Genomic DNA, 16,997 nt, shown 5'->3' with positions numbered 1-16,997 from the left:
TCTGTCTCTCTGTGCTGTGCTGTCTACCTGGGTGTTTCTGTCTCTCTGTGCTGTCTACCTGGGTGTTTCTGTCTCTCTGTGCTGTGCTGTCTACCTGGGTGTTTCTGTCTCTCTGTGCTGTCTACCTGGATGTTTCTGTCTCTCTGTGCTGTGCTGTCTACCTGGGTGTTTCTGTCTCTCTGTGCTGTCTACCTGGGTGTTTCTGTCTCTCTGTGCTGTGCTGTCTACCTGGGTGTTTATGTCTCTCTGTGCTGTCTACCTGGGTGTTTCTGTCTCTCTGTGCTGTCTACCTGGGTGTTTCTGTCTCTCTGTACTGTCTACCTGGGTGTTTCTGTCTCTCTGTACTGTCTACCTGGGTGTTTCTGTCTCTCTGTGCTGTCTACCTGGGTGTTTCTGTCTCTCTGTGCTGTGCTGTATACCTGGGTGTTTATGTCTCTCTGTGCTGTCTACCTGGGTGTTTCTGTCTCTCTGTGCTGTGCTGTCTACCTGGGTGTTTCTGTCTCTCTGTGCTGTGCTGTATACCTGGGTGTTTATGTCTCTTTGTGCTGTCTACCTGGGTGTTTCTGTCTCTCTGTGCTGTGCTGTCTACCTGGGTGTTTATGTCTCTTTGTGCTGTCTACCTGGGTGTTTCTGTCTCTCTGTACTGTCTACCTGGGTGTTTCTGTCTCTCTGTGCTGTGCTGTCTACCTGGGTGTTTCTGTCTCTCTGTACTGTCTACCTGGGTGTTTCTGTCTCTCTGTGCTGTCTACCTGGGTGTTTCTGTCTCTCTGTGCTGTGCTGTCTACCTGGGTGTTTCTGTCTCTCTGTGCTGTCTACCTGGGTGTTTCTGTCTCTCTGTGCTGTGCTGTCTACCTGGGTGTTTCTGTCTCTCTGTGCTGTCTACCTGGGTGTTTCTGTCTCTCTGTGCTGTGCTGTCTACCTGGGTGTTTCTGTCTCTCTGTGCTGTGCTGTCTACCTGGGTGTTTCTGTCTCTCTGTGCTGTCTACCTGGGTGTTTCTGTCTCTCTGTGCTGTCTACCTGGGTGTTTCTGTCTCTCTGTGCTGTGCTGTCTACCTGGGTGTTTCTGTCTCTCTGTGCTGTCTACCTGGGTGTTTCTGTCTCTCTGTACTGTCTACCTGGGTGTTTCTGTCTCTCTGTACTGTCTACCTGGGTGTTTCTGTCTCTCTGTGCTGTGCTGTCTACCTGGGTGTTTCTGTCTCTCTGTGCTGTGCTGTCTACCTGGGTGTTTCTGTCTCTCTGTGCTGTCTACCTGGGTGTTTCTGTCTCTCTGTGCTGTGCTGTCTACCTGGGTGTTTCTGTCTCTCTGTGCTGTCTACCTGGGTGTTTCTGTCTCTCTGTACTGTCTACCTGGGTGTTTCTGTCTCTCTGTGCTGTCTACCTGGGTGTTTCTGTCTCTCTGTGCTGTCTACCTGGGTGTTTCTGTCTCTCTGTGCTGTCTACCTGGGTGTTTCTGTCTCTCTGTGCTGTCTACCTGGGTGTTTCTGTCTCTCTGTACTGTTTACCTAGGTGTTTCTGTCTCTCTGTGCTGTCTACCTGGGTGTTTCTGTCTCTCTGTGCTGTCTACCTGGGTGTTTCTGTCTCTCTGTGCTGTCTACCTGGGTGTTTCTGTCTCTCTGTACTGTCTACCTGGGTGTTTCTGTCTCTCTGTGCTGTCTACCTGGGTGTTTCTGTCTCTCTGTGCTGTCTACCTGGGTGTTTCTGTCTCTCTGTACTGTCTACCTGGGTGTTTCTGTCTCTCTGTACTGTCTACCTGGGTGTTTCTGTCTCTCTGTGCTGTGCTGTCTACCTGGGTGTTTCTGTCTCCCTGTACTGTACTGTCTACCTGGGTGTTTCTGTCTCTCTGGAACACCATTGTCTGGTCTATTTATCCCATCTATCATCTGTCATCTATGTGTCCTTCCTAATTAAAACTTGACACTGTGGAAACATGCAAAAGGACGCATTAGCACCTAGTTTACACCCCGGTCCCTTGGCTCACAGTTCCCGGCATGCCGCGACACACACACAACACACACTCAGACTTCAGTGTCACACCGCTTCAGCGTGTTGTCCCTGAGGCCCCAGAGTTCCAGTGGCAGTAACCCTGTCTCACTATCAAACTACTGAAAGGACTATCATATAGAAAAAAAGAGTAACACCAACACCTTCCTTAGAAAAAACCTACCCGAAAATAATACACACTTTAACAGTTACATCAGCTTCTCCCCAGCACCCCCCCCCCCCCCCCCCCCCCCCCCCCCCCAATCCAGTCTGCCTAACAACTAGGTCTACAACCCTGCCAAAAATACCCCCCCCCCCCATACACACACACCACCCCCTACCAGATACAACATATACCATATCTAACAAACAATCCCTCTTTAAAACCATCCTATTGATGAAGACTCCCACCGGCTCTACCCTCTGCCACTATCACTGTCATACACACCACCAACCAAAAAACATACACCACCCACACACACACTCCTACCCACCACCTATACACACACAACCTGACTCCCTACCCACCACACACACCACCCCCACACACACACACACCCCTCCTGCCACAGTATAAAACTCACCCTGTTATCTAAAACAAGTGTTGGTCCTGAACCCTCCATGGTGTCCCCTGAACCCTCCTTTCTCTCCCCTCAGAGAAATCTCTCCAGTTCATCATGAATGGAGCCTTTTGAGGAGGAGAGAGCCTTGTTTCCTTCATAACCATGTATCTACCACCGTCCACTGGCCCGGTCGTGGTTTGTCTAATCCTCATTGAGGTTGAGGGACAGTAGAAGACACACAGAGGCAACGCACACGCACCACCACGTACAGCACACACACTCAAACACAGACGTTCATGTGTGCCCCCCCATCCTGTTGTTCCCTATCCCGTTTCATCCCTCTTTCTATCCCGTTTCATCCCTCTTTCTATCCCATTTCATCCCTCTTTCTATCCCGTTTCATCCCTCTTTCTATCCCGTTTCATCCCTCTTTCTATCCCGTTTCATCCCTCTTTCTATCCCGTTTCATCCCTCTTTCTATCCCGTTTCATCCCTCTTTCTATCCCATTTCATCCCTCTTTCTACCCCGTTTCATCCCTCTTTCTATCCCGTTTCATCCCTCTTTCTATCCCGTTTCATCCCTCTTTCTATCCCGTTTCATCCCTCTTTCTATCCCGTTTCATCCCTCTTTCTATCCCGTTTCATCCCTCTTTCTACCCCGTTTCATCCCTCTTTCTATCCCGTTTCATCCCTCTTTCTATCCCGTTTCATCCCTCTTTCTATCCCGTTTCATCCCTCTTTCTATCCCGTTTCATCCCTCTTTCTATCCTGTTTCATCCCTCTTTCTATCCTGTTTCATCCCTCTTTCTTCTCCTCCGTCTAGTGTCCTAGATCTGTGTCCAAACTGATTTGAGGCGTACTCTCTTCCACAGACTTACTCTCTGCCAAATGATGATTCTCTGCCGTTTGCTCTGTTGTGGTGCTTTGCTCTTTAGCCCTAGCTAGCTACCACCCTCTCGCACGGCTAGGCTTTAAACCTCTCTCCTTCTCACGGCGTAACCAACACCAAACGATGCCCTTACCAAGGCTGTCTTCTAAAGTGGATTCTGAGAAGGAAGCAAAAGGAACAAGGAGAGAAAACGGCTCCTCGGAGAAAGAGAGAGAGATTGAGAGAGAAAATATACAATTACGGCAGTAATGATACCTGAATATCAGCCAAATCACTATGATACATAATTTAGTGTATTTAAATGTAATATAATAATTAGGCCTTTGTTAAAATTCTAATCAATATGAAAGGTTAAAACAGTATTTGCTAATATTTTCACTAATTATCGCCCCTTGTCTATAATAACACACCTTGATTGAATGAACAGCTTCCACAGAATATATGAAGGTCAGAGAATTTATCAAAACAAAGGAAAACTAACGACAGTAAAATCTCCCGATTAACAACACCAAAATAAAGAGGCAAAATAAAACCTTTTCTTTCAGGATTTTTTTTCACCTACATTTTTCATTCCCGAAATTGTTGTTCAGAAATCTTTTTTTGCCACTGACAAACAGTTCAGTCGGTCCATGGTGCTAATGAGCCTTTGAGAGGGCATTCATCTGAACCGCCAAGAAGAATATAAACAAAAGGGGGACAACATAAAGAAAAGAAAGAAAGAAAAGAAAGAAAGAGAGGATCAGAAGGACGGAGGTTGGCAAGGATAGTGTGTGAACATTTGGCATCTTCCACAGAGAGCAGCTAAGCTACATGGTGCCAGAAACCAACCGCCACCGACGACACCACTAGTATTCCTCTCACTTCTCACCACTAGACATCCCCCCCAATCCTCCCTCCCCGAATTAAGACGACACTCATCACGAGTCTTCATTCTTTCATCCACAAATAAAAAGCTGATTTTTTTTCTTTCGTTTTCTCTCTTTTCGTTCAGTAAAAACTGGAGGCCGACCGTTATGTTTTTTTCCGGGTCCGACACCGATTCAGATTTTTTGGTGCACAATACTTACCAATACTGATATATCTGTCAATATACTGTTTCATTGAAAGGAAATGTAAAAGTTCTCATAAATTGCCATCCAAAACAGCAATTATCAAAGAAATATGCTTCAAATGTTGATTTGTAACATTGTGACAATAATGACACATCCTGAGAATGCCAGCGAGTCTTCAGATGAGCCTTAGATTCCCTTTTCTTAACCCTACTTATTGAATATCAGTTATTGTGGAATTATTGGCCAATATCGATATATAGCGTCAAAAGGCCCTTATCAGCTGATAATACTGGTGAAACAATATATATCGGTCGGGCTCTAAAACCAGAATATGTTCTATTGTTTTTCTGATTTGCAACAAAAGAAATGTGTGATAATATCCACTGTGGATCTGATTCTGTATTGTGTAGCATCACCATAGAAAACCTAATGTTATAGTAGCTAGCAGTGTTAGCCTTAGCCAAGCTGTGTGAGTAGCTAGCTAAGCGGCAGTATTGGGGAACAGGGGGACTGCCAAAGATGAACCCGCTGAATAGGCCATGTTCCCTGGCTTAACACCCTCAACATGCTCTCTGGCTGGGACTGAGCCTGGACTGGCCTGGAGCTCTGCTCTCCACTCTCCACTCAGTCAGTATCCCTCCATTCCCTCCTTCTGTCTCAGAGGTCGAGGGAACCCTTCTGTGCGGGTATATGGTTTTGGGGACTGGACACATTTCATGCTTGACTCTGGTACAAAAGCCTGAAAAGAGACCAGGCACTGAGAATACGCATTATTAATACAGACCATAACGATACCACCCTCTCACTCTGTTTGTTTACTCTCTTTCTTTCGATTACCTCTCCATTTTCTCTTTCTCATTCTTTTACTTCTCTCTTTCTCATTGTTTCTCACTATTTAATTCTCTCAATTAGGACTACCTCTTTTTCTCTTTATCATTTTCTCTCGTTCTCTCCCTCTTGTTCTCTCTCTCCCTCTCTCTCTCTTACTCAGTATTTTTCCAAATAAAACCCAAAAGGGCCTAGTCAGCGGAAGAGAATAATGCTTAGGTAAGTAGCAAGCCTACTACACCCATTTGAATTTAACAATCGTTAATTTGTTCAAACCTAATAATGTGTTCACCTAAAAATGCCTGACCAGTCGCCATCAGCCAGTAACTACAATACTGTACAAACACACTGTCTGTTTCTGTGAATGATAGAACCACATTCATAGTAATTCTATTGCAAATTGACTAACTCTCATTATTTCTATAGTACATAACCCGAAAAATGTATATATTCATAAAGTGAAAATATCTATGAATTTAAAGTGAATGTAAGTCTATTTATAGTTTTAAAATGTGGGAAATCTATTATCCAGCTCCCGTTCCCAGAGAAAGCAGATTTATGTAACCTCAACGTTGAGGAAATATAAATTACAATACTAACAAGGTAACCAACTGTATCCATAACTCACAATGATATATGTTTTATTAGACTGTGAATAGCACACCAATGAAAAGGTAAGTGGGTATTTAGTAATGTAGAAAACATGTGCAGCCATTTATTCTCAGACACGGACTGAAATAAGATCCGTCTTTTCCTTTTGTGAATTTGTAGAACATTTTGGGGCCAGAAAAGCTGTCGGTCCGCCGTTGATTCTGAGCGGATTAACAGGGAAAGTGGGTTTCAAAACAAACTGTATCCAAGGAATAAAGAAGGCTGTTTTGAGTTCTTTTTTCAAAACAAATGCCCTTCACAATTTCTCTAAACACTCTAAATGTCTTTGGACTTGTGAGAGAGAGCGAGAGAGAGAAAGAAAGGGAGAGTAATTATAAAGAAAGGAGATAAGAACAGAGGAATGGCCAAACTGGTTAAAAAAACGGCTTCGTTTGTCTCTCAGTTCCGTCATGATTCCGGAGCCCCCGATTTCACTGGAATAATGTGTTTACCAGCCAGACATCTCCAACACTCTAACTCCTCACTCACTCACACACACACACTCCATCACACAACGACGGGGAAGCGGGTATCTAGGTAGACAGAGATGTTTTTTTCCTCCGATCCGGACAAAGAGAAGGAGGCTTATGATCGTTATGTAAAACCCAAAGAGCCCAAATTCTGTTTCTAGAACAAAGAGAAGCCGTGAAGGGAACCGCATGCCAACAGAGCAATAACAAACAAAATATTATACTGGTCAGTCATTTAACAGGGGAGACCAACCAAAATCCAATGTTAATGGGACACCTAAAATACAAATCAAAGGAACACCAAAACCCAACATTAACAGAAGAACAAAAGCCAACGTTATCGGGACACCAAAACACAACTTTGACTTTGAGTGAAAAGCAAATGTTGACTCAACACAGTCATTCCAAGTCTGGAGTCTCTGTAATTATGTCCTGTTGGGTTAATGGAGTCCGGGTTCCTGCCGACCGTGTTGGCCTGGTTTATGTCTGTCACACTCAGCCAGCAAGGGGTTGTGTGTCTTAGCGACGGCGGCTTTTGGCTGGCCCGGTTCTGTTAGTGGACCTCCAGAAACACACACTTTATTCCAAAGATGAGAACGCTCTCTGTTAAACAGCGAGGTGTCTTCCTCTCTTCACCGTCCTCTCCTCAGACTCTACTTTCGTATTGGTGTTGGTGTGACAGCATGTCTCTACTGTCCTGCAGACATGGCTCTCTATTCATCCGGCATGACCAGCTGAAGACAACACAGGGCCTCAGTCAGTCAGCGGTGGATTGAGGGCGCTCATTGGCCAACCAGCTCTGCATTGGAAGACTGCTTCTACTTCTACTTCTATTGCCACTGAACACAATAGATCTCCTCAACGGCAATGAGGCCGTCTCACTCCCCCTTCTCTGTCCTCCCTTATCTCCCTTATTTTGTCCCTTCTCTGTCCTCCCTTATTTTGTCCCTTCTCTGTCCTCCCTTATCTCCCTTATTTTGTCCCTTCTCTGTCCTCCCTTATCTCCCTTATTTTGTCCCTTCTCTGTCCTCCCTTATCTCCCTTATTTTGTCCCTTCTCTGTCCTCCCTTATCTCCCTTATTTTGTCCCTTCTCTGTCCTCCCTTATCTCCCTTATTTTGTCCCTTCTCGCCTCGTATTTTTGATGTCATGAAACACCAATAAAACCAGACGGTACTTAGCATACTTCACCAATGCCGACCTAAACACTTGCCCCTCCTGATGTCATTCATACAAGACGCGATGGGTTGGTCAGGGATCCAGGAAGTAATTAACAACAGATTATCTTCATGGGAAAAATAACAAGGAGAACGGAGAACTGGCGGGAACCGAACGGAACCGCAGGAACCTGGTGAATCAATCAACTGGCTGGGTTGGGTTTTGGACCTCGTCAAAACTTTAACACGTCCAGGATCGTTCATCAAGTCTAGCCACAGAACTGAGCTGTCAGGAAGAGGAGAGACGCACACTAACACACACAGACACACACTAACACACACAAACACACACTAACACACACAGACACACACTAACACACAAAGACGAACACACTTTTCCCATCTCAGAAACACAAACTTTTCCCTTCATAAATCAAACATTTTGAGCGTTTGGGCATTTTTGATGAGACCAAATACCGCTTTTTATTTGAGAATCGTTCCTGTGGTCAGTTTTGGAAACGGACGGAGAGAACGAGGAATCAATGTAGGGAGGGAGAGTTACAGATTTTCTGGGGTTTTCTCACACTGCCGTCCAAGCCATTATTACTATGATCCTGGACGGGACAGAGTGATGTCTGATGTCTGGCACCAGACAACACACACACACACACACACACACACACACACACACACACACACACACACACACACACACACACACACACACACACACACACACACACACACACACACACACACACACACACACACACACACACACACACACACACACTCTCTTCCCGTCCAAGCCATTACTACTATGATCCTGGACGGGACAGAGTGATGTCTGAGGTCTGGCACCAGACAACACACACACACACACACACACACACACACACACACACACACACACACACACACACACACACACACACACACACACACACACACACACACTCTCTTCCCGTCCAAGCCATTACTACTATGATCCTGGATGGGACAGAGTGATGTCTGAGGTCTGGCACCAGACAACACACACACACACACACACACACACACACACACACACACACACACACACACACACACACACACACACACACACACACACACACACACACACACACACACACACACACACACACACTCTTCCCGTCCAAGGCATTACTACTATCCGTACGGAGCAGTGTCTGCTGTCTGGTACCATGTACTTCACAACCACACTCACAGGGAGAGGTCATGACAAAGAAAATGGCAACGCTTTCACTTTTCACACCTCCTTCAGAGTGACTTCAAATGTATTGTGGTGCTGCGCTTTGAATTGGAAACGCATTGGAAACATCTCTTCATAATCATACAGCTCTTATAGTCGGAGAAAAAGATATTGAGATATGGTTCCAAAGTATGACTGGCACGCTAACGAGAACACACACTGGAACTGACACACGGTCTCCTTGAATAAAAGGTGTTTTCCAACCGCATAGAAATCAGTCTTGAAAAGACCGTTTAAATTCAAACAGATCAACCTTGAAAAACATCTAGGTTACATGAGGAGGAGCTATAGGATGACGATCCATTGATCTGAAATTCATTGTGTGTGTGTGTGTGTGTGTGTGTGTGTGTGTGTGTGTGTGTGTGTGTGTGTGTGTGTGTGTGTGTATGTATAAGAGAGAGTGTGTGTGTGTGTGTGTGTGTGTGTGTGTGTGTGTGTGTGTGTGTGTGTGTGTGTGTGTATAAGAGAGAGAGTGTGTGTGTGTGTGTGTGTGTGTGTGTGTGTGTGTGTGTGTGTGTGTGTGTGTGTGTGTGAGTGTGTGTGTGAGAGAGAGAATGTGTGTGAGAGAATGTGTGTGTGTGTGTGTGTGTGTGTGTGTGTGTGTGTGTGTGTGTGTGTGTGTGTGTGTGTGTGTGTGTGTGTGTGTGTGTGTGTGTGTGTGTGTGTGTGTGTGTGTGTGTGTGTGTGTGTGTGTGTGTGTGTGTGTGTGTGTGTGTGTGTCTCTGTATGTCTAAGTCACAGACAGGGTGCAGTGTTGGAAGAATTTTATCACTTCCGGGCCAAGCGATCGCCTGATACGCTCACTAATAAAATACTACAAATAATGTACCACAGACAGAGCCCCTTGTCTGCAGTACTCTTCTCTCCTCTAGTCCCTCCTCCGACCATGTCAATCGCATTGCTTGTTTAGCCGTCCGATTTCTGGTTGGTTCTACCACAGCAGTTTGTAACGCAGAGGGAAGGTGGCTTTATTGTGATGCTAGTGAATAGGGAGCGTTAGTTTGTTTTGCTATACAGTCAGTGTTGCTCGTAACAGAACAGCACAAGAGCTGGCTGGCTGTGCTGAGAGAAAGCGGAGAGAACACTCAACATGGCGATGCAGCTCAGAGCAGAGTTTCACCGTGGTCGCGTTTTTCCGCCCTTGTTTGTTTCTTTCCGCCGTAAACAAAACACAAGACGTTGTTGTCGACGTCTTCCCACACCAACGGGGCTGTGGCTCGATCTGGCTGCCAACCCAGAACAGAACAATCAGAAAACGCAAGCCCTCTTCTCTCGCCCGCCTTTTCTCTCTCTCTGTCTCTCTACTGATGTAAACAAAGGGAGATCGAGGGAAGCAGGCTACCTCTGTGAGAAAAGGACAATGAGGGGATGTTTAAGGAGACAAAACAAGGTGTTGGGGTGAGACAGGAAGAGAGACGTACAGGCCTAAAGACTTGCGCTAACAATAAACAAACAAATAAGCATGTCTCCTCATTCAGGGCACAAATACACAGACATACACTGTCACACAAAACACACTCAATACACACACACACACACTAAGTACAGTACAGTATAGTAAATGGAAGTGGAAAGGTAAGTGTGTCGACCAGAAAGTAGCCACACTAACATACACACACACTGTCCTCAAACAACCACAGTAACTACAGTTAAGTACAATCAATGTATTTATAGTAGAGGATAAACTCCCCACTGCAGTAACTACAGTACAGCTTATTCAACAGTAAATGAAAGGTAAATGTAGAGGAGAACCTAACTAGGTAGGCCCCAGCCTCGGCCCCCAGGGCAGATTGGCACGAGTTGCCCCCCCCCCCCATAATATCCCAGTATCCCTGTAGTCTCTCACAGTCACACCAGGAGCGGAGGCCTGAGCCCTTCCAGGCCCTTTGGAGGTAGATAAAGCACCGGGGCAACACTGGATTAGCCAGATAAGATAAGAGCACACTACAGGCTCACATTATGAACGGGCACTGGGCTGGGCAGCCCCGAGCCGTTTAATGCAAACAGAGCCAGCCAGCAAGCGGAGAAATGTGTGTGTGTGTGTGTGTGTGTGTGTGTCCACACTGTACCCATGACCACATAACGACGAGAGGAAATGGACCAAAAGTTGGTTAGAATAACACTAGAAATGGTGGTCTAATTCACCAATAGCACGTCTGTATCAACATTTATATTTCCAACAATAGTCTGTGAATCATGATTAATTGTAGAAAAATATGTATTGTGGGGAAATTATTTTAGCCTACTTTTCCTTTCCAACAGAAGCAAGACATCAACTCTACATTATTAATTGATAAATACAACTTTTGTTTCTCTAATAAAATAGTCATTAAAAAGCAACAATCCATCCTTTTAAAATATATTTGAAATGAAAGACAATAAAATCTAAATTATAAAAAATATATACAGAATGGCATCCTCTTTAATTCCCACTCAACATGGTCCCCTAGTACCTAGTGGGTTTACTGTAGCTAGCTGCATACAGAGGCCATCAGAGTGAGAGACTGTCCGTCCAGGGTTTGGCTGGGGCAGTGAGAGACGGTGTTGGCCCAGGCCGAGGAGTGTGTATGCCCGGCTGAGGAGTGTGTGTACGCTGCCTCGGCGTAGAAAGAGTTTGGCTAGGTGTGTGTGTGTGTCTGCGTCCATGTATGTGGATTGCGGGCAGCGTTGAGTTGTGTGTGTGTGTGTTTGTCAAAGTGTGTGTCCATGTGCAATGTTAATTAGCTACTAGTGTGTGTGCAGTCAATGAATGGCAGGGGGTAGTGTGAAGTGGAGTTTTTGGCTGTGTGTGTGTGTGGCGGCTGCGACAGTGTTTGGCCGTGTGTAAGGAAGCTATGATAGAGCCAGTGTTTTGGCCGTGTGTGTGTGTGTGTGTGTGTGTGTGTGTGTGTGTGTGTGTGTGTGTGTGTGTGTGTGTGTGTGTGTGTGTGTGTGTGTGTGTGTGTGTGTGTGTGTGTGTGTGTGTGTGTGTGTGTGGCTGGACGACTAAGGCGATGTTTCTGTGTTTATGCACGATGGTGGCTGAGATACAACAATGTTTGGCCGTATTCAACGGTATCTCAGTTGGTCTTTGGCCGTGTCTGTCTGTGTGTGTCTGTGTCTGTGTGTGTGTGTGTGTGTGTGTGTGTGTGTGTGTGTGTGTGTGTGTGTGTGTGTGTGTGTGTGTGTGTGTGTGTGTGTGGCTGTGTGCAACAGCGACTGATACTATGTTTGGCTGTATGTACGAGTGCGTGTGTGTGCAATGGCGACTGAAACGGTGTTAGGATTTGTGTGTGTGCAGCCTAGACTATGTTAGGCTTTGTGTGTGTGCGGCGTTGACTGTGTGTGTGTGTGTGTGTTTCTATACGGCGGCGGTGGCTGAGACGGTGTTTGGCAGCCAGGCTCGGTGCGGTGCTGGCGCTCATCAGGCAGACGGAGAAGAGGAGGCAGCTTGCGGCCTGAGAGGACATACACACACCGCTCACAACATCCTGGTCCCAGGCCAACCCCAGAGAATCCCAGCAGCAACCAACGGGCCTTCCTAAATACACACACACACACACACACACACACACACACGCTACCCTCTCGTAAACACACCCTTTCACTCACATGCACACAATCCCTGTCTCATCAATGCAAAATACATGCTCATATACACACTAGCAAAATAGCTCACTCTCTCACACACAGAAACACATCCTCCCTCTTCCGTGGATGCTGACTAAATCGCTCTTTCACACACACTAAATCACAACACACTCACATCATTCTCTGTCACATTGCCACTGGAATCTACATTATTCAATTGCATTCAGGTGAAATTAAATGATCATGTAATATGTTTGGCTTTATATTTCGTTATTTGTTTATAATCTCTGTTAAATCCCTTCTATTTGTACAACACAAATACATTTGCAAGTAAAGAAAAATAAACTGGTTTAAATAAACATAAAAAAATGACAGCTGTGTGTTTATCTGTCAGACTGTATGTATGAGAGAGAGAGAGAGAGGAGGGTGCGTGTATCCACTAACAAACACAGATGACTGACCTGGTGCCTGGACGAAGTAGGCCAGGTAGAGATCCAGCTCTTTGACGGAGACACCGATGTGATGCGGCTGGACACACAGGCCGTGGTTGGAGCACTGGGGCGACTTGGCCAGCCGCTCTCCGTCCGTGCTCTCCAGTGGGCTGCCCTTGAACAGGATGACCATGACCAGGTCCAGCCTCCACACCTTGTCGGCCTGGCGCAGGCAGTCGATCCTCCTGATCTTACCCTTCTGGTCGGGGTTGGAGAGGACGCAGCAGGGGGCTTTCTTCCCGGTGATGGTGAGGACAAAGTCCTCCCGGAACTCTGGCCGGATGTCCTTGCGGAGCTTGGCGAGGAGCCTCGACGCCCATTTCTGTTTGATCTCGGATTTTTCTCCCAGCAGTTCATCTTTGACTGCACGCTCTTCCTCCTTGGACATCTTCTTCTCGTGCTTCTTGAAGTACTTGCGCTTGCGGGCCTGCAGGTTGAACCATGTGTAGGAGAAGGCTCGGACGTGGGGCAGCAGGGCCTCGATGAACGGGTGGAATTCATCCTGGTGGTGGTGGGGGGGGTGGAAACAGGGGGAGGAGGAGGGGGAGAAATGAGGGGGGGAGGAGAAGGCGGGGGAGAGGGGGAGCGGGGGAGAGGGGAAGAGAGAGGAGAGGCAGTTAGCACCGGCACGCAGCATTGAGGAGCAGCAGCTCCCGCTCTGTGGGAGCGGAGGGAGAGAATGAACGAGAGAGAGGTGCTGGGGGGGAGAGAGAGAGAGAGAGAGAGGTAGAGAGAGAGAGAGAGAGAGAGGGAGAGAGAGAGAGAAAGAGAGGAACCAGACGCACACAGGCTACACACACAAACATTAAAACAAACAAACAACAGTATACTGATAGAGGAGGCAAACTATCTAATATTATCTACCAGTAATATCTAATAAAAAAACACTGTTGACAATATTTTGATGTGCTGATTTTCATGCCATTAACGCACACATAACAGGCATGTCATTGTGTAGAGCTACAATCCTTATAATACACCAATAAATGGCTTCAAAAAATGACTCAAATAAAAGCGTTATTCAAACAGAGCAGGAAATTCAACTTTGCATCAAGTTAAAATCCATGTAACACAAAGGACAGGATAGAATACCAACACAAGAACACAATAAATAGTCTCTTCAGAAATACCCTCATACCTGCTTAGTCTGCTAATAATAATAACTCAAGTTCTGAATAAAACATCACTGCCAGTCCTCAATAAAAATCATGCATATGAATGATCTTTGCCAAAAACTCTGAATTCACGTCAATACTGAAATTCTATCAACAACAAAACAGTCATCACAAAACAGAAGGGGAAAAATAGAAAAATAAAACCTTGGTAGTTACCATTTCGCTGTCTCATGATAAATTCACTGCGCCAGACAAAACAGTATTACCAGTTCGATACTGGTTTACTGAGTCAATACACAACAACTTCCGCAACTACAGTATGTTACAAATTACAAAACAAATGAAGAAGAAAGGCAGGAGGGGAAAAAAACGGAGGAAAGCTGCAGAAATTGTCCAATAAATGCAAGAAGAAGAAAAACAAAGTCAAGAATGAAGGAGAGGCAAAGGAGGGGGTGAGGATGGTGTAGTACCAGCACAGAAACACAGGAGGTACTGTGGCAGAAGAGATGCTAAACCAGGTGGTGTTCAACAACACCGGAGAGAGAGAGAGAGGGTGGAGGGAAAGTTAAAAAGTGAATTACAAAACAACAACAAAGGTTGTATGCGTGTAATAAAATATGATACAATTTAAATAAAGCAATGAGATGAGTTTAAAAATGTTAAATGAAATCGCTTCTTTGTTCGCTTTCAAAAAAGGAAAAACATTTTGGGGGCCAAAAACAAAACAAAAATGCTTTGGCAAAGCAGTAGTATGGTGGTACTGGTTCAGATCTGTAGGCTAAGTAAGACTCACGGATAGAGAGAGAAACTGAGAGTCGGAAGAAGAGAGGGAGGGGGGAGCAGGACGGAGGAGAAGAAGAGAAAAAAAACAAGAGGACTCGAATCAATGTTGGAAGAGTGTACGACCGCTGGCAAACCCGGGCTGCAGTCTTCTTTCTTTTCCCCCCTCTTTCTCTCCAACTGTCTCTCTCTTTCTCTCTGTTCCTCTCCACTTTCCTTCTCTAACCATTGACTGAGTCTGTGCCAACGCGCACAAGGCCCACCTACTTGGCACAGAGAGCTGCTCAGCCTCAGCCAATACGCACGCTCCGAGCGACTGAAAGGGAGGGAAGACAGAGATATGGCAAAGAGGAGGGAGGGAGGAGGGGGAGGTTAGGTTGGTGGCTTGTGGTGGAGAGAGTGGAGAGAGATAAAGAGCGAGGGAGCGCGCAAGAGAGAGAGAGAGAGAGGGAGGGAGCGAGCGAGCGAGCGGGAGGGAAGGATGAAGGGAGGGAGAGGGGGATTGTGTGTGGAGCAGACAGAAGGCATGTCATTAGCCAAATAGACAAGTCCAATCTAGTGGAAAGGCAAAGTCCAGTGGATATTCATTTTACATGCACCAATCCAGACAGTACTCCACCTACCCGCCCCCCTCCCTCATCCATCCTGCGTCTTCCATCACCAGCATGGTCACCACCATCTCATCAAACCAGCACGATCTCTCTGGTTGTCTCCCAACTGGCACCCTCTATTCCCTATATAGTGCACTACTTTTGACCAGAGCCCTATGGTCCCCGGGCAAAAGTAGTGCAGTGAACAGGGAATAGGGTGCCATTTGGGACGCAGACACCCTCTCCCAGTGCACCCGCCCAGAGCCAATCCTTCCCTCCCCTCTCTCCCCCTCTTTCTCTCTCTCCTCCGCTCTCTGCTCGCGTTTCACCACCTTGGCACAGGATGCCATGAGAAAGAGCAGCCCCAAAATCCCACTAGACCCTCAAACCAAGCAGCTGCTCCTGGATTTACCACACAAACAAAGAGAGCGAGAGGGGGAAAAGAGGAGAAGAACAACCATTCCGTTCCCCCCTTCTTCCCCCCCCCAAAAATCCATCCATCCATCCTCTATCCAACAACACTCTGTTTTAAATCACTCTCTCGCATTTGTTCCAAACTGGACCTTTTTCTATTCGTTCGCTCACATTCATTCCAATTCCAAAATGGCCCTTTTTCTATTCGTTCGCTCACATTCATTCCAATTCCAAAATGGCCCTTTTTCTATTCGTTCGCTCACATTCATTCCAATTCCAAAATGGCCCTTTTTCTATTCGTTCGCTCACATTCATTCCAATTCCAAAATGGCCCTTTTTCTATTCGTTCGCTCACATTCATTCCAATTCCAAAATGGCCCTTTTTAGCAGCCGCGTGCTTGACAACAGTGTGTTCAACACACATTAAAGGTTTCTGTTACAAATGTAGAGAGCATTCCAATGAGAGGGGTTCAGTCAGTGGACAATGGAAACTTGGGAACCGAACCGGTCCGCTACGGACTGTACCGTATCTCTGTAAATGTAAATGCAGCCTATACGCTGTTTACGAATGCAGGGCATGCAGATATGGGAGACCTTACAAAGGATCTGTTCACTGCAAGTCACAAAGGTATATCGCCTGTCTGTGCCTCCGAAAATACACATCGCCCCTTTCTTTGTAATATAAAAACATGACATTTTTATTGTTTTATTTTCATACTCCAACATGTAACGTTGGACGTAATGCATTTCCCTCCAGTGACGTACAGGACATATGAAACATCAGGCAGGTTGAACAGCAGGGAGTTGGCGACTGACTGCATCACCCTGGCTACCACTTTACTTGCTCTCATTGGCTGTCTGACCCTAGTGAGGAAGGAAGTAGTGTACCCACTATGGGACAAGTGTCCAGGAAATAGGACATTTAGGTTCCACAAGGGATATAATTCATATATATACTGTATATACAGCCTTTCTGAGGGGAAAACAAAGAGGATAATTATGCTAAATATAACACTCACAGCCATCCCATGATGGTATAATTGTTCACACACACAAAATCACAAATCTAAGTGATGTGAAAAAAATAAGTAAATTCGGGCCAGGAGGAAATTACAGAGATTGTGTCAAAAATGGGCAAAATGGGAGCATCATGTAGGTCCTCTGGCATGGAAGCA

General features: G+C 46.0%; 1 protein-coding gene across 3 annotated transcripts in view; it reads right to left on the bottom strand.

Moving 5' to 3' along the window:
- Nucleotides 1–2,541: 2,541 nt before the first annotated feature.
- The window catches only part of LOC120035908 (nuclear factor 1-like), a 43,791-nt gene continuing 29,335 nt past the window's right edge, over nucleotides 2,542–16,997 (bottom strand). The window contains exons 1-3 of one of the 3 annotated variants that reach the window (XM_038982375.1): nucleotides 14,255–15,006; nucleotides 12,894–13,425; nucleotides 10,691–12,382 (exon numbers count right to left, since the gene is read on the bottom strand). In XM_038982375.1, the coding sequence (XP_038838303.1) occupies nucleotides 12,144–12,382; nucleotides 12,894–13,425; nucleotides 14,255–14,257 (774 nt within the window). In that variant the 5' untranslated portion in view covers nucleotides 14,258–15,006 and the 3' untranslated portion in view covers nucleotides 10,691–12,143. Of the gene's footprint in view, nucleotides 5,224–10,690; nucleotides 12,383–12,893; nucleotides 13,426–14,254; nucleotides 15,007–16,997 lie in introns of those variants that run through there. The other 2 variants (XM_038982376.1, XM_038982374.1) reach the window with 2 other exon arrangements.

This window comes from Salvelinus namaycush, unplaced genomic scaffold (genome assembly GCF_016432855.1).
Source record: "Salvelinus namaycush isolate Seneca unplaced genomic scaffold, SaNama_1.0 Scaffold1147, whole genome shotgun sequence".
Taxonomy (NCBI): Eukaryota; Metazoa; Chordata; class Actinopteri; order Salmoniformes; family Salmonidae; genus Salvelinus; species Salvelinus namaycush.
Note: the sequence above shows the minus strand (reverse complement) of the source record. Positions and strands in the feature narration are given on the sequence as shown.